This window comes from Salvelinus alpinus, chromosome 2, assembly GCF_045679555.1.
Source record: "Salvelinus alpinus chromosome 2, SLU_Salpinus.1, whole genome shotgun sequence".
NCBI classification, from domain to species: Eukaryota; Metazoa; Chordata; class Actinopteri; order Salmoniformes; family Salmonidae; genus Salvelinus; species Salvelinus alpinus.
Window position 1 is genome coordinate 39,718,830 of NC_092087.1, and position 27,519 is coordinate 39,746,348.

The 27,519-nt window shown below is 42.2% G+C and overlaps 1 protein-coding gene across 2 annotated transcripts in view; it reads left to right on the forward strand.

Moving 5' to 3' along the window:
• Positions 1–261: 261 nt before the first annotated feature.
• LOC139560583 (retinoic acid receptor gamma-A-like) overlaps positions 262–27,519 on the forward strand; it is a 75,035-nt gene continuing 47,777 nt past the window's right edge. The window contains exons 1-2 of one of the 2 annotated variants that reach the window (XM_071377483.1): positions 262–872; positions 17,612–17,962. In XM_071377483.1, the coding sequence (XP_071233584.1) occupies positions 17,794–17,962 (169 nt within the window). In that variant the 5' untranslated portion in view covers positions 262–872; positions 17,612–17,793. Of the gene's footprint in view, positions 873–4,345; positions 4,430–17,611; positions 17,963–27,519 lie in introns of those variants that run through there. The other variant, XM_071377493.1, reaches the window with a different exon arrangement.

The following is a 27,519-nucleotide window of genomic DNA, read 5'->3' on the forward strand; positions in this document are numbered from 1 at the left end:
TAGGTAATGACTGTTTCAGAGCTTGTGTGTGTGTGTGTATGTGTGTGTGTGTGACTTTAAATGAAAAGAGAATCTAGGACCATAGAACATGAGAGCATGTTGGGACTGAGAAGAAAAACAAACGAATTGGCATTTATGCCCCCCCTTCCCCCTCGGACACACATGCGCACACACATATGCAAAGCTGGGTGGGCAGTTGTTTGTTTTTAAAGGAAGAGGAATATGCATAAAGGGAGATATGGGAATAGTCAAGGAAATGAAACATCCAAGAACAGTAAGGTGACAGACCAAAGGTTTGGGACGAAGAGTGAAGGGAGAGAGTGAGAGACAAAGAAAGAGAGAGAGAGAGCGAGAGAGAGAGAGGGAGAAGGAGAAGGAAAGAGAGAGGAGGGGGGCTGAGAAGCTGAAACCTAAGCTTTCTGGACTCTATTTTCCATTCCTTCAGGCATTCTGTGGCTTGTAAAAAATGCACTGTATATTTGAAGTGTTGGATCACGTGACAGGGAGGGTTTGTAAATCAAAGTGCATAATGATTTCAGTAGGGGAGAGAGAGGGAGCAAGAAGAGAGTGAGTGAGTGAGCGATCAAGGGAAAGAGAGAGAGCGAGAGAGAGAGCGAGAGAGAGAGCGAGAGAGAGAGAGCGAGAGAGAGAGCGAGAGAGAGAGAGCGAGAGAGAGAGAGAGAGAGAGCGAGAGAGAGAGAGAGAGAGAGAAAGAAAGAAAGAAAAAGGAGAGGAAGGCAGAATGCAACAGGCTGTGCTTTATCTTCGCTCTGAGAGGGACTTCTGACTGATGAACTGAACTCTACTACACATATCTCAATCTACTCTCTTCCTTCATTCGTCCATCTGTGCTCCAGACCACTGCAGAGCTGGTGAGTTTGGGTTTCGGATTGAACTTTACAGACCGTCTCTCTTTTTCCTGTTTTTTCTTTCTTTCTGAGTCTTTCTGTGGAGTGAGAGAGAAAGAAAGAGAAAGAGAACATGTCAGAGCAGGACTGAGACAAGAGTGTTTGTGTGGTGTGTGTGTGTGGTGTGGTGTGGTGTGTGTGTGGTGTGTGTATGTGTGTGTGTGTGCATGTGTGAGTGTGTTTGTGGATGGGGAGATGATTGAAACAGAGAGCGCTTGTGTGTGTTTGGGGAGGAATGGGACTCTACAAGGGGAGAGTTTGAGTTTCCTGAGGACAGCTTTAATTGAGAACAGATTTAAAGAGAGAGAGGGAGGTAAACTAGTGAGAAAGACAGAGATCGCCTCTTTCTTGTGCTTGACCGTTGTTACAAGTGTGAGTAGATGTGTAGTATTGTATGCATGAGTGTGTGATATGTTTTTTTAATGTGTTCTTGTGTGTGTTTGCTGATTGTATGACAACTTTATAGTTTCCTAATCAAACGCTTAAATTCCTAATGTGACATACTGGCATGACATGAGCCCTGTGTTTCCTATGCGTGGCATGACACGATATGTGAAAGACCTTTCATCTATGCACACACTGTTGTCTCAGTAGTGATCAAAGTGATTCCTCATTCCATTTTAATATTCTCACATGGCATCGGCCGCACTAATGTTATGTTATAGGGACGTGCACTGCATGTCAGTGTAATACACCTTCATAATGCACTTTCTTCCCCATGTCATGATATATGTGTACATATACACTGAGTGTACAAAACATTAAGAACACCTGCTCTTTCCATGACAGACTGACCAGGTGAATCCAGGTGAAAGCTATGATCCCCTATTGATGGCACTTGCTAAATCCACTTCAATCAGTGTAGATGAAGGGGAGGAGACAGGTTAAAGAAGGATTTTTAAGCCGTGAGTCAAGTGAGACATGGACTGTGTATGTTTGCCATTCAGAGCATGAATGGGCAAGACAAAATATTGAAGTGCTTTTGAACGGGGTATGGTAGTAGGGGACAGGTTTGTGTCAAGAAATGCAACACTGCTGTGTTCTTCATGCTCAATAGTTTCCCGTGTGTATCAAGAATGGTCCACCACCCAAAGGACATCCAGCCAACTTGACACAACTTTGGGAAGCATTGGAGTCAACATGGGCCAGCATCCCTGTGGAACGCTTTCGACACCTTGTAGAGTCAATGCTCCAACAAATTGAGGCTGTTGTGATGGCAAAAGGGGGATCTGCAACTCAATATTAGGAAGGTGTTCTTACTGTTTGGCATACTCAGTGTATGTCAGTGTAATTCCATCTCAATGTCTTTATAGTATGGGTCCTTATATGTCAGTATATTTCCTCCCCATGTTATGGTCACACCCAGCATAAAGTAGCACAGACCTATTAAGCAGTGACTACGCTAGGATTAGACAGGGCCTCTACTTTGCCCACAGGCTGCTCAATCATATTGTGAATTGTCACTCTTGACGGATGCTTCATCAGTCATGCAAATAGCTGGAGCTGGTTTGGTCTGGTCTGGTCTGGTGTGTGTGTGTGTGTGTGTGTGTGTGTGTGTGTGTGTGTGTGTGTGTGTGTGTGTGTGTGTGTGTGTGTGTGTGTGTGTGTGTGTGTGTGTGTGTGTGTGTGTGTGTGTGTGTGTGTGTGTGTGTGTGTGTGTGTGTGTGTGTGTGTGTGTGTGTGTGTGTGTGTGTGTGTGTGTGTGTGTGCGTGCCCGTGTGTGCATGTGTGTTTGTGTGTGTGCACTGTGCAGTAGTACAGTCACATAACACTTAAGGTTATGTAAACAGGTTACGGAGGTGCAATTATACAAGCGACATGGAAACATTGAAACGACGTGATTTGAATATCGGGAGATGACTCTGAGAGCCGTGTGCGTCTGATGTCTGTTTCCTTGTGGTGTGCAGTGTGTGTGTGCGTGTGTGAAAGAAAAAACAAACTCTTTGACCCCATGTAGTAAACCTTCAGTACATGGTGTTACATGTACTTCCATCCTCTCTCAGCAACAACCTGCAACCATTTGAGGATCCTCAGTTTGGGTTTATTTTACAGGAAAAGGGAAACAAAGTGTTTTACACACATTTGTGAGTCACTCATACAGTGGGGATATGCACAATTCTTGTCAAAAACAACATGTACCCATCAATTTTATTATAAATAGATTAAGTTATAATATTGAATCTAATTTGTTTAGATTAAACTTTTACTATCTCTTACTTTGTGTACAAAGCTGTGGTTTAACTGTTGTGTTCCATATGGCTATGATATAATGCTGATCAGTAACACACAGCAGCTCAGTGTTCTGACCTCAGTGTGCTGATCTATGGAGTACAGCTCTATGCAATGCTTATCCTGCCCTTTGCCAATGTAGCGGATGCCCGACAAATCTATTCCAGATTCATTTTCCTAATGTCTGGTGGAATGTTAGTCAGCACATCTAGTAACTATCTTGGCATGGAGAGACGAGGAGGAGGAGGAGGAAGAAGCAGCAAACAGAGCACAGACAGGGCACAAAGGTTTAATGTGGCTAAGCACCACATTAAATGCTGGTTTGTGTCCACACACACTAATAAAAACACACATTCACTATAGTAACACACTCTCTCCCTCATCTACATGAACACCAACAAGCTCTCACAGTCTCACTGCAGAATTAGACGTTTATCCCACTTTTCTCCAAATGTCGCATTTCGAAGTTGCTCTAAACGTCAAATTTAGAAGGTTAAGGTGTTGGATAGAGTTAAAACATTAAGTTTAGGCACTCATTCTGAATGGCTAAGGTAAGGGTTAAGGTCTGGGGTAGGGTTAAAGCAACAACAAAAACAATCTAGACGTCGAATTTCGAAGTCAAGCTTAAGCGACTTGCCTAATGAACAAACACACACACACACACACACACACACACACACACACACACACACACACACACACACACACACACACACACACACACACACACACACACACACACACACACACACACACACACACACACACACACACACACACACACATTTCCCTAAGAGATCAACACAACACACTAGTGTGTCCCACCAGAGCGAGACCAGCCAGTTCCAGTAAAAGCTTTGTGTGTACAGATGTAGGATCTTAATTTGATCCCTCTTTTGTTGCTGAGAATGCAAACTTGTAGTGTATTTTTACGAGGGGAAAAATACAAAAAATACACTTTCAAATTTCAGACATGATTTTCCGTAATGAAAAATTTATCAACCCCTACAAAAATGTAAATTTATTATAATCCACATAATAATTAATATTTCCTGTTGCTGCAGCATAATTTTTCTGCTGTAGCAAACTGGCTCAAATTAAGATCCTGTCTGTGAAGTGTTTGGCAGACAGCATGGTTGGAGTGTGTCTAAATATACTCCACGGAGAGTCCCTTTCTTTTATTCTCTATCACCACAACTCTCAGTGTCAGACTGGATGTCTCTCTCTCTGTGTGAGTGAAGTCAGTGGAGTTTTACAAGAGCATTTCCTCACTGTATATGTCATGTGTCTGAGTGAGTACTCATGTCTTTGTGTGCTAGTGATCCTGGTATTTATGAGAATGTGTCTATGAGCTGGCAATCTTGTGTATAGTCACTGTGAATTGCACCATTCAGTTTAAAAGTGTAGTTAGCTCTGTTATGTGTGTTTTTGCGTGTGTATTGTGTGTGCGTGTGTATTGTGTGTGCGTGTCTGGGGGTGTAGATGTAGGATCTTAATTTGAGCCAGGTTGCTCCAGCAGGAAAATAATCCAGGAAAGTTATCCTGCGACAGTGGGATTAAATTAAGGTCCTACATCTCTATAAATGTGAAGTCAGAGATCCAAACACTTAGAGTGGTTTTCATCACCCTGTAATTTTCTCAGACCAAAGATATCTGGAAAGAGTGTCAACTAATTGCCCTGAGCAACAATACTCTCAATCCCACCAAACCCTCAGGTCACCCACTAGCAACCAACAGGAAGGCACAGGTCTAGGATCAGTTTACACTCGCTAAACCCTAACCTTAACTATCAGGGTGGGCTAAACTGACTAACTATGCCAATGACTGCCATCTCTATAATGGCCATTTTGTTAACCCCATTCCCTGATTCACATACTTTATGGGGGTTAGTTTGGTTGGTTAGAATATACAATACATAATGTATTCTGTACATATGTGTATGGACCTCTGAAGTCTGGAAATGTAATAAGTCGTGTAGCCCAATTTATTTCAAATAATGTATGCTGTTGTAAAACTTGTTTTGATAGCATTCGTTTATGACTAAATGTGTTTTTTTTGTGTTTGTTTTATGATCAAACTCACCTTACCTGACAGACTGACATTTCTTGTCCTGTCTGCCCATACGCTTTAGATACATTCCCAGCAAACCCACATTTATAAAAATGTATACACGTTTGTCTAAGTAATATTCTCTCACACATCTTTCACACGCACACAAACAAAGAGAGATTCATGACGCATCTGCAGTGTTTGTGCGCAGGTTATTACTGCCTAACTCCTTTAACTGCTTTGCAATCTCTGTGTCTTTGTTCCCTTCGCTTTTCAAGACAGGGCCCTCAGTAGGAGAATGTTGTCTGTCTCCTCTCTTTCTTCTTTCTCTCTCTCTGTTTCATGGTCTCCACACGTCTGTCAACACAAAGCATTTCTCATTACCTCTCTCTCTCTATATTTCTCTCTCGCCCCCCACCTGCCTGTCTGTCCATACTAACCCACTTTCAAACTCTCCTCTTTTGAGGTGCTGAATAGAACAAATAGTAGATGGCAAATATAATTTTCCATACAGTATCTAACAATAATTTATTTTTAATAATTAGTGTCCAACCGCAGGTTGTGAGAATGTTGAGAAATACAGTCATCATCAGAAACAGGGGAATTGTAAATCAGTTGGATATTGTAAAAAAAAATGATACAACGGGTGGATCTAATCCTGAATGCTGATTGGTTAAAAGCACATTCCAGCCGGTGTCTATTCCACAAGTTACCACCGGCTAAATCTATCATGTTAAAATGCCTATCTACTCTGTTAATCTGACTGTGCAATCCACTGTCTCATCAGGCCACTTAGGCAAGTTATAAACTTGATCTCCACTATAAAAAGGAGTCGGGATGAGACAGACAGACAGGTAGGCAGTGTTTCTCAGCCAGTTGAAATCTTCAATTAGCTGGTATCATTTTTATGGATATAGTTTTCAGTCTTTCCAGCTTCAGTTTGAAGTGATTATATTAGCTGTGTTATTGGCCTCTGAACAACAGTGTCCTGATGAGAGAGCACATGTTCTATGCCAGGCGAAATCGCGCCTCATTAGCTCATTGTTATGGATGTTTCCAAATAAATGTCACTAGAAAACAGCTTAAACAAATGCAAATGCAGCTATTGTTGTTATTCTGTCTGCACTGTTTGACGTGACCGTAAGTTAGCCGTAGTTGTCTAACTAGCAAACAAGGGATAAGGATGTTGCCAGCCAGTATGGCAATGGAACATTTAGAATGAACGCCTGTGTCCATAGATACAGAACAAAAAGACTGAACGACTGGGTCGCGTCTCAGGCAACCGAACCGATAGAACGAACAACCAACCGGCTTGGGTAGCAACCCTAGATCTGTGTCGAGACTATGTCTTGTGGAAGGATGAAATAGTAGGAATACATTTGTAAAAATTATGTTTTAATTAAAATATGTCAATCATTATTTCAATATGTTGGTAACCTGTTGTATAAAAGTGATAATGCCCCTGAAGCCGGTGTTTGGAGGATATATTGGCACAGGTGTTGTTAGGCCCGAGACAAAGTCGGCTTCTCTGGCATTATCACTTAAACGTAGCACAGTGTTATACACCTTTCATTGTGCATTTATTTTGTTTTTAGACATCTTTCACCACATAACCATTAATCAAAATATATATTTACTGTGAAATATAATGAGTACATTGGTTTAATCACCAAAACACAACATAATCATATCTTCTCAATTTAGTTATTTTAACAACCAGTTAATCCAATAGCAAAGAATGTAAGATACATGTTTCAAAATTGCCCTTTGAATGTAGTATGCTACACAGCACTGTAAATTACATGAAACTGTTTTCCCATTATGCACTAATATTGACTGAATATTACATTTCCAGAATTTCGATCCCATGTGTGATCAAAGGTGTGGTGATTGAAGACAGATTTCACAATGTAATGAAATGAAAGGAATGAAACGCTAGTAAATATCATGTTGTCACTTTGGATAAAAGTGTCTGCTACGTAAATGGCATATATCACGGTATTACAGTACTCTATTTGCCAATGCAAAACAGTAAAGCACATGCTTTTAGAAATCTTTGCAAATGTATTGAAAAGGAAATACAAAAATATCTCATTTACATAAGTATTCACACCCCTGAGTCAATACTTTGTAGAATCACATTTGGCAGTGATCACATCTGTGCGTCTGTCTGGGTAAGTCTCTAAGAGCTTTCCACACCTGGATTGAGCAACATATTTTCATTATTATTTTCAAAATTCTTCAAGCTCTGTCAAATTGGTTGGTGATCATTGCTAGACAACCATTTTCAGGTCTTGCCATACATTTTCAAGTATTAGATTTAAGTCAAAACTGTAACTTGGCCATTCAGGAACATTCACTGTCTTCTATGGTAAGCAACTCCAGTGTAGATTTGGCCTTTGGTCCTGCTGAAAGGTGAATTCATCTCCCAGTGTCTGGTGGAAAGCAGACTGAACCAGGTATTCCTCTAGGATTCTTCCTGTGCTTAGCTCCATTCTGTTTCTTTTCATCCTGAAAAACTCCCCAGTCCTTAACAATTACAAAACAAATGTGTATTGGATTTGCCCGAAGCGTAACAGTTTGTATTCAGAACCAAAACTTAATTGCTTTGCCACATTTCTTGCAGTATTACTTTAGTTCCCTTGTTGCAAACAGGATGCATGTTTTAGAATAATGTTATTCTTTACAGGCTTCCTTCTTTTCACTCTGTCAACTAGGTTAGTATTGTGACGTAACTACAATGTTGTTGTACTTACTCCTATCACAGCCATTAAACTCTGTAACTGTTTTAAAGTCACCATTGGCCTCATGGTGAAATCCCTGAGCGGTTTCCTTCCTCTCCGGCAACTGAGTTAGGAAGGACGCCTGTATCTTTGTAGTGACCTGGTGTATTGATACACCATCCAAAGTGTAATTAATAACTTCACCATACTCAAAGGAATATTCAATGTTTATTTTATTTTTTTACCCATCTACCAATTAGGTGCCCTTCTTTATGAGTCATTGGAAAACCTCCCTGGTCTTTTTTTTTTGGTTGAATCGGTTTTTGAAATTCATTGCTCGACTGAGGGACCTTACAGATAATTGTATGTGTGGGGTACAGAGATGAGGCAGTCATTCAACAGTCATGTTAAACACTGTTAGTGCACACAGAGTGAGTCCATACAACTTATTATGTGACCTGTTAAGCACATTTTTACTCCTGAACATGTTAAGGCTTGCCATAACAAAGGGGTTGAATACTTATTGACTCAAGACATTTCAGCTTTTAATTTTATATTAATTTGTAAATATTTTGAAAAACATAATTCTACTTTGACAATTTGGGATATTTTGCGTAGGCCAGTGACAAAAAAAATCTATGTAATTAATCTATTTTAAATTCAGGCAGAAAAATGTTTTTTTATTTTTTATTTTTTAAAGTTAAATCATAATAGTCATCATCATAGTAGTACATTTGAGTATATATAATACTTTTTATGTTTCTACAGATGTAGGACTTTAATTTGATCCAGTTTGCTACAGCAGGAAAATAATCCTGCAGCAACAGTACATGTGAAGTATTATGTGGATTATAATTAATGGACATGTTCATAGGGGTTGATACATGTTTTGTTAGGGCAAATCAAATCTGAAATTTCTAAGTGGAAATTACAAACTTTGGAAGGCTTTTTAAAACTCAAATATACTACAAGTTTGCATTTCCTGCTGTGCAGGAAAATTCTCAGCAGCAACAGAGTGATCAAATTGAGATCCTATATCTGTACTTTATGTAGTTCTCAAAATCTATAGGTTTACCAAACGTTTAAGTGATCATCAATTAAGAGCCGTCAAATTAAGTAATAGTAGTAATAGTGTCTGGGAAAGGCAATGGGAAAGGCAATGGGAAAGGCAATGGGAAAGGCAATGGGAAAGGCAACGGGAAAGGCAATGATACACTTTTTATGAACATGTGTTGCAATGTGAAACATGTATTTGTAGATGAAACACTGATTACATTTGTTGAAAAAGTGATGGTATGATTTTGTGTGTTGTATGTGCTTAGAGTTTTGAAACATTTGCCTTTTTGATGATCTATTTAGAGTATTGTACTGATAAGAGTTGTGAAAAAGTACCACATACTAATTTTAGTTCAGTAGTTATCAGTTTAGATCAGTTTGATTAAGTGATAGTTAATTGTATTGTTAACAAATTTCAAGAAAATCAAATCAAAAGTACTATTAATATTGCATTTTGAATATGTATTCAAATTGAAATGGATTTGGTGCAGTGAACAAGTCACTTTGTGAATTTGTTTGTTGTACACAGTCAATTAAAAATGTGCTTAGAGTTTTGAAACATGAGCCATTTTTTGTGCTTAGAGTTGTGAAAATATACTACGTACTTGTGAAAATATACTACGTACTTGTGAAAATATACTACGTACTTGTGAAAATATACTACGTACTTGTGAAAATATACTACGTACTTGTGAAAATATACTATGTACTTGTGAAAATATACTACGTACTTGTGAAAATTGCCCCAAAGTCATTGATTTTATTTTCATTTGAGGGAACAATAGGTACCACCAAAAGTTAAGCTTTACTTGCTCAAAATGTAAATGTCTGTTCTTCTCGTTTCCTCTTGTGTGCCAGTATTGGCACAACGGTGTACTGAGTACATTGTGCCTATTTGAGAGATGTTGCTCTTTGGTCGACCTTTCATTTTTTCTCTATGAATATCAATGGCAATTTCATTCAATTATATATTCCCAGAATTGTATTTTCTTGTTTTCCAGCCTGGACGAAACAAACATATTTTTGTTCTGTAACGATGACGTATTTTCTTTGGTGTTACATAAAGGACTCTTAATGGAAACCATGCAGCAGTGTGGTTCTGCTTTAAGTGTTGAGTTGGAGTACTTGTTCACTTCTGATACAGGCTATTTAACAGCTCGTCTGTTCTGCATTGTTTAAGAACAACTCTCTTGTGTGTGGCTACTCATCACATTTAACTCTTTCCAAATGAACATTTTCATCCAAGTAGGACTGTTCTTCTTCATGTTTTAAAAAATGCTTTGTTTATGCTTCACTTTTATTGGTGCACTGCTATTTAGTTCAAAATCTATGTCTCATAAGGTACCGTGTTTGGCACTTTAACACTGTGTTTAAGTCTGTTGAATAGTGGTCATTGTCATTGGGTCAGGTTGTATCATCTGGCCACCTGGTGTACCAGTGAAGCTGTCCTCTGTCTGTGTGTTACTTTAATCACAGCCTCAGGCATGCCTTCAGATCAACATCCACTAGTCCTTTAAACACAGCAGGTCACCTCTAGTCCTCCCTCTGTGGCGGAACGCAACCCTCGACCCCCGAGAGAGAGAGAGAGAGAGAGAGAGAGAGAGAGAGAGAGAGAGAGAGAGAGAGAGAGAGAGAGAGAGAGAGAGAGAGAGAGAGAGAGAGAGAGAGAGAGAGAGAGAGAGAGAGAGAGAGAGAGAGAGAGAGAGAGAGAGAGAGAGAGAGAGAGAGAGAGAGAGAGAGAGAGAGAGAGAGAGAGAGCGGGGAGAGAGCAAAAGAGAAGAGATAGAGAGAGGGTAACTCCAGCACTAGGGTAGACTGACACAGACCCATGAGCACAGAGCTAAAAGGTGCCTACCAAATGCCTCGATTAAGAGTGACCCCTGAACCCTATCTGTAGCCTGGAGCGACATGGGGTGACCTCAGTCGCGACCTGGCAACCCCAGAGTCAGCCGGAGGGGTTGGGCTCCCCATAACGGCACCATTGTGCGTTTGATTTAAACATTATTATCATCATTACCATCATTAGTGCTGTTATTGCAGCCACTATTATGATTAAGCCTACCATTAAGAGAGTAACAGTATTATAGTCACTGGCGTATCTCTAATTACCATTATTTATGGTTAGTAAGTTATTGTAAAGGTTACGACAGTGATTGTAACAGTAACAGTGGTATTATTACAAAGACTGTAAGTCACTTTTATGTTATGTTGACATTATGTGGCTAAAGCAAAGCTCAAATGATTGTTTGCAGTGGAAGGTATAGAAGACAGCATAGAAACACATTATAGGCTTGGTTGTATAAAACATATTCCAGTTTCCATAGGCGGTATTATGAGGCGTGTGAGAAGCAGTTACTGCTGCCTAAACAAATCCCATGTTTCTTTACCAACTGTCCGTCTGACAGTGAGAGATACAATGAGATGGCTGTGGCTAGAGGAGACAGGAGCTGTGGTGAGAATTTAGACTCAATGGTTACATAGAAACAAAGCAACCATAATGAATGATTATGAGGTGAAAGTTTCCACAATTGGAAATAAAATGTCCACATGAAGTTAACCATTTCATTCACACGACAGTGTTTGTGTTAGTACAAGAGTCTAGTTTGCGTCAAAGAAGTTAACAGTTGTAAAAAGGGCGTTGTCGTTTCTTAACTTACCATCTTGGTCATAAATAGTATCTAAATATCTGGCTAATAAAGGAAATGTATATGCATAGTTATGCAAAAAAATAGCTTAGCCAACAATATAATAGCTTTCATAAATTATAGTTATTGTTCGCAACCCTGGACCACAATCGTAAAAATATTTTGGTTTTACGAGACCGATGGTAGCATGTGTTTTAGAGAGCCAGCTATATTTCAGCTATATGTCAACATAGCTCATATACTATGGCCTTTTATTTTGTCTGGGAAAGAGAGAACATTTAATTGAATCGTGTATTGTTTGTGGGCAAATATATTTTGTGTGTGTGTGTGTGTGTGTGTGTGTGTGTGTGTGTGTGTGTGTGTGTGTGTGTGTGTGTGTGTGTGTGTGTGTGTGTGTGTGTGTGTGTGTGTGTGTGTGTGTGTGTGTGTGTGTGTGTGTGTGTGTGTGTGTGTGTGTGTGTGTGTGTGTGTGTGTGTACACCAGGTGAAACTTGCCATGCGGACCGTTTGACCCTGTGCTAACTCAGACACAGCAGACAACACTTCTGCAGAGAGAGAGAAAAACACACACACACACACACAAACACACACACACACACACACATACACATACACAGTTATATACTTTTTTTGTATTTTGACTACATACTTTAACTCCACTTAACAAATAAGCCCATGTTTCAAAATAAAGACAGCATGATTTTACACACTTCTCATTTATCCTGCTTGGGTCGATTTGAGAGGATTGGAGTTTGGGACTTTTTCAGTTTGTCTCCTGCTGCGATTTGAAATTCTCCATCCCTCAGTCTTACTGCGTTAACTGTATGTAGTAGCTGTATAACCTGGCAGTTTTGACAACTGGTAACAAATTCTAGCCAGTTCTAATACCAGCTCTAATCCCATGTTGGGAAAATATATTACATCGTGACGTCTTGTTCTATAGAACATTTATGGATTAAATGCTGAATAGTTGAGCTGCATGAGGTTTTACACAAACTGCTTTAGATAGCTGTGAATGCTCCTCCAATCTACATCACTTACACACAGTGGTGGTCCGTCTCTGAATTAAGTGAATTCACTTGTATTGTTTCAGTAAAAATATGCAACTGTACACATGAAGGTTAAAACCTTAAGCCAGTTGGTGAAACATGTCTGGCATGCAGAGAGGTGATTTAATACATCATTAAAGAAGGACTTGGGGTCACACAGTGCACTTTTTATGACTTTGATTAAAGCTCTCTCTGCATGCCCACCTCAGTAATGACCTGGTGTGTGTCTGTGTCTGTGTGTGTGTGTTTAAGTCAGTAGTTAGAGGCATATTAAACCGCGCCTCCATATTACCCAGTGGGTTGCATTCGCCACATGAAAGCTGGATACTTAAAATCACCCAGAGAAGTGTACGCTTCGCCTCACAAACAAGCTGTTGTGTGGGTTTAACTCAGTTGGAAAAACACAATTTACACTCTACATGGTCCCTGAAGAACAAGAGGCAGGTGCAGTTGGTAACACTGGAGGACAGCTTTTACTTGTGATGAACTTCAGACAGGCTTTTATTGTTTGTTTTGTTTGAAAAGGAAATTAGAAGTAGGATTAGAAAAACATCCAATGGTCATAGTTATATATCCAGTGGCTGGTGTAGGCTATATGTAACCTTTATTTAACTACACAAGTCAGTTAAGAACAAATTCTTATTTACAATGACGGCCTACCCCGGCCAAACTCAGATGACTCTGGGCCAATTGTGCGGCGCCCTATGGGACTTCCAATCACGGCTGGTTGTGATACAGCCTGGATTTGAACCAGGGTATCTGTAGTGATGCCTCTAGCACTGAGATTAAGTGTCTTAGACTGCTGCGTCTTAGACTGCTGCGCCACTCGGGAGCCCAATATCAATCCTATGCTATACAGTATAAATATATGCATACATTTTATATGTCTAGCCGTTGACCAATATCAAATAATTCTGTAAAATAAAAATGTTCACGAGAAAAGGCCTTTTTGGAAAAAAGATGGTGGAATGGAAAACCGCCGACAGACACACACACACACACACACACACACACACACACACACACACACACACACACACACACACACACACACACACACACACACACACACACACACACACACACACACACACACACACACACACACACACATAACCACCAAAGCGGCTTTTAAACCCTCTGCATTCGGAAAGGGGGACGTCAGTTACCTGTGCACCCCTCAGGCGTGTATGTGTGTGTGTGTGTGTGTGTGTGTGTGTGTGTGTGTGTGTGTGTGTGTGTGTGTGTGTGTGTGTGTGTGTGTGTGTGTGTGTGTGTGTGTGTGTGTGTGTGTGTGTGTGTGTGTGTGTGTGTGTGTGTGTGTGTGTGTGTGTGTGTGTGTGTGCGCGTGAAGAGTGGCAGGTTGAGTCAGGTCGGGACTTGGGGTGATGGACTTGGGGGTGATGGTGGGCGATGAGATCACTGAGACAACACCCCTTCGCCCCCTCCACACACACCGTGTGTGTACATGTGTGTGCCTCAGTGTCTCAGCAGGGCCAGGCGGCCCAGTCTGAACCGACCCAGCCCGGCCTCATAAAGGCAGCATTGAGGCCTGGAAGCCCAGAAACGCACAGCACCGCTTTTGTTGCCCTGCCCTAGGTGTGTTACCCCTGGAGGGAGAGAGAGAGAGGCTCCCCTGGCTGGTGTGACTCATTAGAGAAAATGCAACAGTTCTCTGGGATGGAGGCTCATTATTTTGTGTGTTTATTGGGGGAAATAAACCGTTTCTTTATTTTTATGTACGTTTTTCATCCGCCAGTTCGCTCCCCCCATATTTGCTCCCTCCCTCTTTCTTCACCAAAGTCCCCTCTCTCTCTTCTTAATCCAGCTCCCAATGTGGGAGTAATTAATGAAACGCTACTCACCTCTTACGAATGGAGAAAAAGCTCAGTGCCTTCCAGATGCCTGAAACAAACTCTTTCTTTCTCTCTTTCTTTCTCTCTCTCTCTCTTTCTCTCTTTCTTTCTCTCTCTCTCTCTCTCTCTCCTTCTGTTTTCTATCATCTTTCGCTTTCACCAATTTCTTTTTTCCTTCCCTGCTTTTCTTTCTTTCCTTCTTTTTCTCTTTCTTTCATCGTACTAGAGAGACTTGGGTCTTATGTTGTGATCAGTAAGGGAGCCCATTGCAAGTGAAGCAACACCAGGGCTGTCTGCGGTGTGGTTCCTCTCAACAGATCCCGTATTAACTTCATCTCTCCTCCATACTTCGCCTCCTCAGGGTCAATCTGAGATAGCAATGGAGCTTCCGACTGACCCTGGTTCCCACCAAACACTTCCCCATAAGGATGCTTAAAGTCAATGATTGTGTATCCGTGCGGGAGTGAGTGTGTCTGAAGGGATGTCTTTGCACCACTTACTTTAATTTGTATATTGGACACCCGTCTATATCACTCATACAATCCCACCTACTCAATTGTTTTTTTTGTTGCCCATACTTCTTACTATAAGAGATTCTTTGTCTCTGGAGCACAAAAGCCTTTTTTCTCTTTAAGTGAAAATATTTTGGAGGAGAAAGCCCACATCGGCCCTCACAGAGAAGTGCTGAAACCCCTGAAGATCCAAACATTTAAAGAAAATATGTCAATAAGAGAATTTATGGCTTGAAAAACAATTGTGAGATAGTTCATGCTTTTGTTTGCGTGTACATGCATACATGTGTGTGATTGTGGAATAATGAGTAATGAGTTACAAGGCATGGTTATTCAGAACAGAACACAACAAGACAAAAGAAAACAACAAAACCATAACATCCCGTAAACCTCCGGGTCAGAGCTAGGCCTAACAGCAGACCTGATGGAACAAATAGAACAATGACAACCAGATTCAAATCCTGGCAGAGGGAGGGATGTATTTCGTGGACTGATTGGAAATGGTTGAGAGGGAGGTTTAGGGTTGGAGGAAGAGGTGGTTAGAGTGGGGGAGGGATAGAGACAGGAAGAAGAGATGGAGAGGAGAAAGAGAGAGGGTATCTATGACAGTTGTGATGATAGATGGGTCAGGGTATTGATAGGGGGCGTAGAGTATCCACTGGGTTGATTTAGTGGACCGAATGTCTTGGGTAGAAGGGTGAATGCTATGTGTATAGTGTAGGGGGTACAGTGTGAACTGAACAGGAAGAAATCAGGGCCCTATGTATTGTATATGGTATAGGGAAGCACACGTGCATCAGTGGTGTGGGCGTGTGTGTGTCCTCTCTGTAACGTGGCTGGGTTGGCCAGCCGGCCTGGCCCCACATGTGGAACAGTTTACTGGAATGGAACTCTAAATTAGCGGTGCCCCGCTGCAGTAGGCTGTAATTAGCTAGCTCTGTGAACATGGGAGAGAGACAGCGAGACAGCGAGACAGCGAGACAGCGAGACAGCGAGACAGACAGCGAGACAGACAGACAGACAGACAGACAGACAGACAGACAGACAGACAGACAGACAGACAGACAGACAGACAGACAGCGAGACAGACAGACAGCGAGACAGACAGACAGAGACAGACAGCGAGACAGACAGACAGACAGACAGACAGACAGACAGACAGACAGACAGACAGACAGACAGACAGACAGACAGCGAGACAGCGAGACAGACAGACAGACAGACAGACAGACAGACAGACAGACAGACAGACAGACAGACAGACAGACAGACAGACAGACAGACAGACAGACAGACAGACAGACAGACAGAGGGAAGGAGGAAGAAAAGAATACAAGTATGTGTTTGCGCTGATGGGTCTGTTTTCAGGGGTTGTGTGTGTTATGGCCTCTTTGTGGACATTTGTGTGTGTGTGCATGTTTGCGCTCTTGCTTAGTATGCCACCCTACTGCCCCTGCAGTGCCCCCCAGTGCGTGGAACAGGTCACTGCAGAGTGAGTGTGTGTGTGTGTGAGAGTGTGTTTTTCCACTGTACACGTTAATCCATGGACATGTTCTTCCCTGTTTTGAGAGGGTACTGTGAGTTCCTCACCCTTCCCTCCCTCTGCTCCTCTATCCTCTCTCATTCTCCCTCTCCCACTCTTTCTCTCTCTTTCTATCTCTCTCCTTCTCACCCACCTTCTCACTCTCCCTCTCCCCTCCTCTCTCTCTCTCTCCCTCTCTCTCTCTCCCTCTCCCTCTCTCTCTCCCCTCCTCTCTCTCTCTCTCCCTCTCCCCCCCTCCTCTCTCTCTCTCTCTCTCTCCCTCTCTCTCTCTCTCCCTATCCATCTCCCACTAGGATTCATAAGCTGCAGCATGCCCAAAACAACACTGCATTCTTTGGCTCCTGTGTGTTTACCACAGCTCCACCAGCGAGAATGTGAACCCACCCACTCATCACATCACTCTGTGGGGGGTGGGACGGCACACCAGGAGGAGATACGGAGGGAGGGAGAAAGGGAGAGTTACAATGATAGATAGAGGAAATAATTTGATCTGACTAAGTACGTCTTCTGCTGCTTTCTGTGTGTCTGACCCAGAAGATGGGGGCACACTTAACCCATGTTGTAATGGATTAAGTGTGCCCGTGTGTTGGGCACAGTACCCTGGGCAGAGCGGCCACAGTTTCAGGCTGGCAGAGAAAACACAGAGACTCTTTATAGTGGAGTTGGGCTGATTTAAATCAGATGGCATTGCACTGTTTGGAAGCCTTTCAAAAAGTGACAGAAATGAGACCTTTCTCTGCTCTGTCTCATCCTCTCAGTCCTACTTTGTACTTATTTTCCCTAGAACTGTCGCTGTCTCTCATTCTCTGCCCACTGCTGTCTTCATCATATCCCATATTCCCTTTATTCCTCATCATTCACTTTTCTTCTTACCATCATTTGAGTCAGCTACAGTTTCTCCATGAATGATGCCATCCCTCTATGTCTGTAACAGACTTCTCATTTGATCATATATTGATGCATTTGAATTGAGGCTGTGTAGCCTACTATAAACTGACAGGCATTGTAACTGACCTCCTATTCTCTCTTCTTTCCCTCTAGAGAGCGTGGATCTGAGGCAGTGTTGCCCAGGCTTGGTGTCTCGTCTGTGGGTCCCACCTCAGCTCATCACCCTTCCTCAGCCCTGTACTCTCCAGGCCCGCAGGACCAACCCCAATAAGACCACTGCCTGAGCGGGACAGTGGACCGGAGCTATCCTGGACCGGAATTATCCTCTCAACGCCATGGCAACCAATAGGGAACGGCAGGTGGGTCACATGACTGGCTTTTCACCTGCTGTCTACCCTTTTGCCTTCAACTCCATGAGGAGCCATTCCCCCTTCGACCTGCTGGCCAATAGCAGCCTGTTTGGACGATTTGGGGCAGACCTACCGAAAGAGATGGCTGCATTGTGTAAGTACTGTTAATCATATTCTTCATATTCAATACATAATGTATACACACACACGATAACATAGAGAGAGAGAGAAAGAGAGAGATAGAGAGAGAGAGCAAGAGAGAGAGAGAGAGAGAGAGAGAGAGAGAGAGAGAGAGAGAGAGAGAGAGAGAGAGAGAGAGCAAGAGAGAGAGAGAGAGAGGGAGAGAGAGCGAGAGAGTGAGAGTGAGAAAGAGAAAGAGTGAGAGAGAGAGAGAAAGCGAGAGAGAAAGAGAGATTGAGAGAGAGAGAGCAAAATACAGTCCAAAAGAGAGAGGGGTAAGTGTAAAACAGAGTGTCATGGCCCTTCCAGGAAAGCAGGCAGGCCGGCGAGGGGGGGGGGGGGGGGGGCAGGCAGTGGGTTGGCAGGGTACAGGGCCAGCCTGAAGGCAGCAGGAAGAACAAGTGTCCCTTTATGAGCTGGCTTTACAGAGGTGAATCAAATTATAACATATAAAAAACAACATGAAAAGAGAGGGATTAAAGAGAGAGAGAGGGGGGAGAGGTTTGAAACAGTTCCTTGTTTTTGAATGGGTGAGCCAGTGCGGCTGTCAGAGTTTCCACACAAGTTCAAAGGGGGTGCTGTTGTCCAGAGAGAGAAAGAGAGAGAGCGAGAGCGAGAGTACTCCCATATCTATGTGCAGCACGATTTGTCACCTGTTGCCACAAGAAAAAGGGCAACCAGAGAAGAACAAACACCATTGTAAATACAACCCATATTTATGTTTATTTATTTTCCCTTTTGTACTTTAACTATTTGCACATAATATGACATTTGTAATGTCTTTATTCTTTGGAACTTTTGTGAGTGTAATGTTTACTGTTAATATGTATTGTTTATTTCACTTTTGTTTATTATCTAGTTCACTTGCTTTGGCAATGTTAACATATGTTTCCCATGCCAATAAAAGTTCTTAAATTGAATTGAATTGAGAGGAGAGAGAGATATGAGATAGTTGGATAAATGTAGATAAACTTGAAATTTTTCACAAGGACTTGTACAGGAAACTAACCTCAACATTAAAACCTTCAATCCGGATCAAAATTCCATACCTGAAACCTTGATTTTGGACGAAATGACATGAATGGACGGTTACTACCAAGGACTAGCAAGAAAAAACTTTAACAAACCAAAACCTGCCGAAGAAACACAGCAGAACCTGGAAATACCATCCAACACAAAACTGCGTGATTAATATTCAGTCTGAAGCTACTTCTGAAGCCAAAAAGTAAAAGACAATAATAATTTTGTTATATTAAGCTAAGTAAATAAGGCTACTAAGCTACCAAGCTGCTAGGACACCTTCAATTAGCACTGAAGTGTGAAGTCAGATGTGTGAAAACTCTTGAGCCCAACAATGGCAGGAGAGTTTCACAGCCACATCATAATTCACACGTGCACAAATGACATGAGGGCCCATCAGGAAAGAGTGGCAACAGCACTCGCGGGTGTGATTGAAAAAGCTTCTTCCACTTTCCCCAACGCACAAGTGGTTGTCTCCACCCTGCTACCACGAAAATACTTTCACCCTGCCACCATACAGCAGGTGAATGCAAGCATTTCGCGAGACTGTGCCTCAAAACATAATGTCTACCTGGCCCACCACTCCACCCTGGACTTGAACAGCCTTTACAACCAGGTCCACCGCTACAAGGCAGCAATCCAAACTTTTGCCAGGACCCTGAAGGACGTCACCCTCAACCTCAGCCCCAGCACCTCACACAGGAACAACAGAGCAACAGACATCCCGCCCAGACCAGCGAGACACCCTCCCAAACCTGCAAAAAAAACTCCCGAAGGACCTGCACCAAGAGTGCCCATGCCAAGAGGACCTACACCCAGACCACAGCATCACCTGCCACACCACAACCAGCTAAGAACACCCCAAGCAAACCCTGGCCACACCGTATATAGGCCCCCCATATCAGACCTATGCTCCATCTGCCCACCCCATGCCCCCCGCCCCTGCGGCAAGGACCTCAGCATGACAGCAGAACATATGCCCAGGCCGTGAGCAGAGCAACAGGCCCAAACCCCACTATTACACCCGCCCAAGCCTCATCATGCGACCTAAGAGGTATGTATCAGATGCTCAACATGCTCTGCTCACACCTACTGTGATGGTCCGGGCCTAAACCACACAAAGCTTTTACTATCTCATCCTGGAATATACAAGGTCTGAGGTCATCTGCCTTTGGCCTAAACAGCAGGAACCCAGACTTCATCAAATACTGGCATTGTCATCCTACAAGAAACATGGTATAAAATAGATGGACCCACTGGTTGCCTTCTAGGTTACAGAGAGCTGGTATTCCCATCCACCAAACTACCAGGTATGAAACAGGGAAGAGACTCAGGGGGTATGCTAATTTGGTATATAGCAGACCTAACCCACTCTATTAAATTTGTCAAAAGAGGAACATTTTACATCTGGCTAGAAATGAATAAGGAAATTATCTAAACAGAGAAAAATGGCCTCATGTGTGCTACCTATATCCTCCCAATAGAATCCCCATACATTAACGATGACAGCTTCTCCATCCTAGAGTGGGAGATCAACAAATTCCAGGCCCAGGGACATGTACTAGTCTGTGGCGACCTAAATGCCAGAACTGGACAAGAACACGACACCCTCAGCACACAGGGGGACAAACACCTACCTGGAGTTGACAGCATTCCCTCCACCATATGCCCCCCTAGACACAACTACAACCACAAAACAAACAAAAATGGGTCACAACTCCTGCAACTCTGTTGGACGCTGGGTATGTACATAGTCAATGGTAGGCTTCGAGGGGACTCCTATGGTAGGTACACCTATAGCTCATCTCTTGGCAGTAGTATTGTAGACTACTTTATCACTGACCTCAACCCAGAGTCTCTTAAAGCATTCACAGTCAGTCTACTGACACCCCTTTCAGATCACAGCAAAATCACACTCTACTTAAACAGAGCTATGCTCAACCATGAGGCATCAAAGCCAAAGGAACTGAATAATATTAAGAAATGCTATAGATGGAAAGAAAATAACAAAAAACTATTGGGCAACAACAAATTCAATCCCTTCTAGACAATTTCCTGGACAAAATGTTTCACTGTAATAGTGAAGGTGTAAACTTGGCAGTAGAAAACCTAAACAGTATATTTGACGTCTCAACTTCCCTTTCACATCTAAAAATGTCAAGCAGACAACCTAAGAAAATTAACAACAATGATAAATGGTTTGATAAATGGTTTGATGAAGAATGCAAGAACCTAACAAATAAGTTGAAAACCCTATCCAACCAAAAACATAAAGACCCAGAAAACCTGAGCCTACGCCTTCACTATGGTGAATCACTAAAACAAAACAGAAATACACTACGGAAAAAGAATGAAGAGCACATCAGAAATCAACTCAATGTGATTGAAGAATCCATTTTTCCACCACTTCTGGGAAAATTGGAAAACTCTAAACAAACGACAACATGAAGAGTTATCTATCCAAAACGGACATGCATGGATAAACCACTTCTCAAATTTTTGGGGTTCTATAACAAAGAACAAACAGCAAAAACATATACATGATCAGATGCAAATCTTATAATCAACTATTAAAGACTATGAGAACCCACTGGATTCTCCAATTACATTGAATGAACTAAACGACAAAATACAAACCTTCCAGCCCAAAAAGGCCTGTAGTATCTGAAATGAAATGATGAAACACAAATTACAATTGGCTATATACTTAAACTCTTTAACATCATTCTCATCTCTGGCATCTTCCCCAGTATTTGGAACCAAGGACTGATCACCCCAATCCACAAAAGTGGAGACAAATTTGACCCCAATAACTACCGGGGGATATGTGTCAACAGCAACCTTGGGGAAACCTGCTGCATTACCATTAACAGCAGACTCGTACATTTCCTCAGCGAAGAAAATGTACTGAGCAAATGTCAAATTGGCTTTTTACCAAATGACTGTATGACAGAACACGTATTCACCCTGCACACCCTAATTGACAAACAAACAAATCAAAACAAAGGCAAAGTATTCTCATCCTTTTAAAAAAAGCTTTTGACTCAATTTGAGGGTCTGCTGTACAAATTGATGGAAAGTGGTGTTGGGGGAAAAACATACAACATAATAAAATCCAAACTACAAGTGTGTGGTTAAAATTGGCAAAAAACACAAATTTATTTCCACAGGGCCGGGGGGTGAGACAGTGATGCAGCTTAAGCCCCACCCTCTTCAACATATATAACAAATTGGCAAGGGCACTAGAACCGTCTGCTGCACCTATACCCACTAATGATCAAAATCCAGAAAAGAGCTGTTAAATTCAACAACTACCTAAAAGGACACAATTCCCAAACCATCCATAACAAAGCCATCACATACAGAGAAATTTACCTGGAGAAGATCCCCCTAAGCAAGCTGGTTTTGGGGCTCTGCTCACAAACACAAACAGACCCCACAGAGCCCCAAGACAGCAACACAATTAGACTCAACCAAATCATAAGAAAACAAAAAGATAATTACTTGACACAATGGAAAAAATTTGCACAAAAAATGAGCAAACTAGAATGGTATATGGCCCTAAACAGAGAGTATACAGTGGCAGAATACCTGACCACTGTGACTGGCCCAAAAATAAGGAAATATTTGACTCTGTACAGACTCAGTGAGCATAGCCTTGCTATTGAGAGAGGCAGCCGAAGGCATATCTGGTTCCCAAGAGAAGACAGGCTATGTGCACACTGCTCACAAAATGAAGTGGAAACTGAGCTGCACTTCCTAACCTCCTGCCATATGTATGACCATATTAGAGACACATATTCCCCTCAGATTACACAGATCCACAAAGAATTTGAAAACAAATCCAACTTTGATAAACTCCCATATCTATTTGGTGAAATATCACAGTGTGCCATCACAGCAGCAAGATGTGTGACCTGTTGCTGCAAAAAAGGGCAACCAGTGAAGAACAAGGACCATTGTAAATACTGTACAACCCATATTTATGTTTATTTATTTTCCCTTTTGTACTTGAACTATTTGCACATCATTACAACACTGTATATAGACATAATATGACATTTGAAATGTCTTTATTCTTTTGGAACTTTTGAGTGTGATGTTTACTGTACATTTTTTATTGTTTATTTCACTTTTGTTTATTATCAATTTCACTTGCTTTGGCAATGTTAACATATGTTTCCAATGCCATTAAAGCCCCTTGAATTGATTGAATTGAGAGAGAGAGAGAGAGAGCGAGAGAGAGAGAGAGAGAGAGAGAGAGAGAGAGAGAGAGAGAGAGAGAGAGAGAGAGAGAGAGAGAGAGAGAGAGAGAGAGAGAGAGAGAGAGAGAGAGAGAGAGAGAGAGAGAGAGAGAGAGAGAGAGAGAGAGAGAGAGAGAGAGAGAGAGAGAGAGAGAGAGAGAGAGAGAGAGAGAGAGAGAGAGAGAGAGAGAGAGAGAGAGAGAGAGAGAGAGAGAGAGAGAGAGAGAGAGAGAGAGAGACATTATAAAATCCATGTACACAAACAACAAGTGTGCGGTTAAAATTGGCAAAAAACACACACATTTCTTCACACAGGGTCGTGGGGTGAGACAGGGATGCAGCTTAAGCCCCACCCTCTTCAACATATATATCAACGAATTGGCGCGGGCACTAGAACAGTCTGCAGCACCCGGTCTCACCCTACTAGAATCCGAAGTCAAATGTCTACTGTTTGCTGATGATCTGGTGCTTCTGTCACCAACCAAGGAGGGCCTACAGCAGCACCTAGATCTTCTGCACAGATTCTGTCAGACCTGGGCCCTGACAGTAAATCTCAGTAAGACCAAAATAATGGTGTTCCAAAAAAGGTCCAGTCACCAGGACCACAAATTCCATCTAGACACCGTTGCCCTAGAGCACACAAAAAACTATACATACCTCGGCCTAAACATCAGCACCACAGGTAACTTCCACAAAGCTGTGAACGATCTGAGAGACAAGGCAAGAAGGGCCTTCTATGCCATCAAAAGGAACATAAATTTCAACATACCAATTAGGATCTGGCTAAAAATACTTGAATCAGTCATAGAGCCCATTGCCCTTTATGGTTGTGAGGTCTGGGGTCCGCTCACCAACCAAGATTTCACAAAATGGGACAAACACCAAATTGAGACTCTGCATGCAGAATTCTGCAAAAATATCCTCCGTGTACAACGTAGAACACCAAATAATGCATGCAGAGCAGAATTAGGCCGATACCCACTAATTATCAAAATCCAGAAAAGAGCCGTTAAATTCTACAACCACCTAAAAGGAAGCGATTCCCAAACCTTCCATAACAAAGCCATCACCTACAGAGAGATGAACCTGGAGAAGAGTCCCCTAAGCAAGCTGGTCCTAGGGCTCTGTTCACAAACACAAACACACCCCACAGAGCCCCAGGACAACAGCACAATTAGACCCAACCAAATCATGAGAAAACAAAAAGATAATTACTTGACACATTGGAAAGAATTAACAAAAAAACAGAGCAAACTAGAATGCTATTTGGCCCTAAACAGAGAGAACACAGTGGCAGAATACCTGACCACTGTGACTGACCCAAACTTAAGGAAAGCTTTGACTATGTACAGACTCAGTGAGCATAGCCTTGCTATTGAGAAAGGCCGCCGTAGGCAGACATGGCTCTCAAGAGAAGACAGGCTATGTGCACACTGCCCACAAAATGAGGTGGAAACTGAGCTGCACTTCCTAACCTCCTGCCCAATGTATGACCATATTAGAGAGACATATTTCCCTCAGATTACACAGATCCACAAAGAATTCGAAAACAAATCCAATTTTGATAAACTCCCATATCTACTGGGTGAAATTCCACAGTGTGCCATCACAGCAGCAAGATTTGTGACCTGTTGCCACAAGAAAAGGGCAACCAGTGAAGAACAAACACCACTGTAAATACAACCCATATTTATGTTTATTTATTTTAACTTGTGTGCTTTAACCATTTGTACATTGTTACAACACTGCATATATATAATATGACATTTGTAATGTCTTTATTGTTTTGAAACTTCTGTATGTGTAATGTTTACTGTTCATTTTTATTGTTTATTTGACTTTTGTATATTACCTACCTCACTTGCTTTGGCAATGTTAACACATGTTTCCCATGCCAATAAAGCCCCTTGAATTGAATTGAATTGAATTGAGAGAGAACGAGAACGAGAGAGAGAGAGAGAGAGAGAGAGAGAGAGAGAGAGAGAGAGAGAGAGAGAGAGAGAACGAGAGAGAGAGAGAACGAGAGAGAGAGAGAACGAGAGAGAGAGAGAACGAGAACGAGAGAGAGAACGAGAGAGAGAGAGAGAGAGAGAGAGAGAGAGAGAGAGAGAGAGAGAGAGAGAGAGAGAGAGAGAGAGAGAGAGAGAGAGAGAGAGAGAGAGAGAGAGGAAAGTCAACCCAGTATCACAGATTATCGTGAAATAGACACGAAATGTACATGAATGCATTACGAAGAAAGAAAATTATGTAATACACACAAAATGCCTTGTGATTAACTTTTTTGTGCCTCTCACGAATTTCTAATTATGTAATTTGTGTCTATTTCACAATAAGCTGTGATAGTGTGTTGAACAAGTAGAGGGATGAGTGAGGGAGAAAGCATGTGGGAAATCATTTGAAATACTACTATCTCTTTTGAGCATGTTGAAAGGAGACTGAAGTCTGACACACACACAAACACACACACGCACACACACACGCACACACACACACATCCAGCAGTCCCAATATACAGTACAGTCATTTCCTTGCCCCTGTTCTTCTCCAGCAGACATGTAGAGACTGAGAGCAATGTGAGTATGAGCAGTATGAGCAATCTGCTCTGTTGTTAGTGCCCTGGCTCTGACTATAACCACATGAAACACATAGACGTCAATACTGCAGGAATGAAGTCTGGAGAGGAACAGATCAATGACAGATGGATGCTGAGGTACCGCTGGAGAGAACAAAGAAAAATTGACACTAGTACATTTCATTGGACAAAGTTAGTTTGATCGTAAGTTGCAGTGGACCGTTAACCCAAATGGTTTGAGGAAACAAATGGCCTTGAACGGTTTGAGTTTGAAAGCTTAGACATTTGAGTTTTTTGAGTTTGTTCGACAATCATCATTGTTGACACTACTTAAATACTAACTAGTAGAACTTGAAACTATTGAGATAAGTTAATAAAAAAGGGGGTTTTCTTGGTCAGGTCGGATGGTCAGGAAAAACTCCCAATACAGTATAACAATTGAATAGCACTACATTAATGCTAACAATGATCTCAACAATGAGCATACACTTTGATCCACAATGACTTACAGTAAGTAGCCAGCCCTCCAGTTCAGTGTAGTGATCATAAAAACTGTAAAAGACTTGTTAAACAAAAAACTCATGACTCCCCCTCTGCTCTCCCTGTCCTCCATGTCCAAACTTGTCTGTTCTCCTTGCCAGGCTTTCACATGTCAGTCCCTCCCTCCTTCCGTTCCTCTCTCCCTCTGCTCAATTAATCCTCTAGGGATTTGAGGAAGAGGCAGAGAGCAGTAGAGAGGACTCCCCACTAAACCCCCTGGCTGAGCCAAGGTTGGGGAGGAATCTGACAACACATCCTGCCTGGAGAACACACACTCACACACACTGGCAGATGAGCAGACACACACACAAGGACGCACTCTGACAGACACACACATACACTAAACGACAGGAGTATGCACACGGGCACGAGCGCACATGCACGCACGCACGCACGCACGCACGCACGCACGCACGCACACACACACACACACACACACACACACACACACACACACACACACACACACACACACAGACAAGTCGACGCAGTATCTGCTATGCTGGCATCAAGATTAGAAATACCTGTTGAGCACAGTGTTAGTCAGAGAGATACAGTGAGTTCCAAAAGTACAGTGACAGTGACAAATGTTTTGTTGTTCTTTTGGCTTTGCCCCAATATGTTTGGTCCTGTAAAATGTGGGGACTATGTACAAAAGGTTCTGTAATTTCTAAACGGTTCACTCAATATTGATGGAAATACCCTCAAATTAAAGCTGACAGTCGGTAATTTAATCTCATAGTCATTGTATCATTTCAAATCAAAAGTCCTGGAGTACAGAGCCAAAACAACCAACCGTGTGTCACTGTCCTAATACTTCTGTAGCTCACTGTAGCTGTCGGATTGAGTTAGTAGGGAAACTTTGTGGTATTGCTGTGTGTGTGTGCCTCTGTGTGTGTCCTGATCTACCAGGGAGATTATCAGCTGATCTGGTCACAGTGGCTGTTATCTGTTGATCTCTGCCATTATCTGGAGTCTTCAGACCAAACGGCAGGGAGTCCATTAGCACCACTTAATACCTGATAACATCTCAGCCCTGCCCCTCAGAGAGAGGGAGGGAGGGAGAGGGAGAGAGAGGGGAGAGAGAGATAGAGGGAGAGAAAAACAGAGAGAGAGAAAGGAGGGGGAGATATAGGGAGAGAGAGATATAAAGAG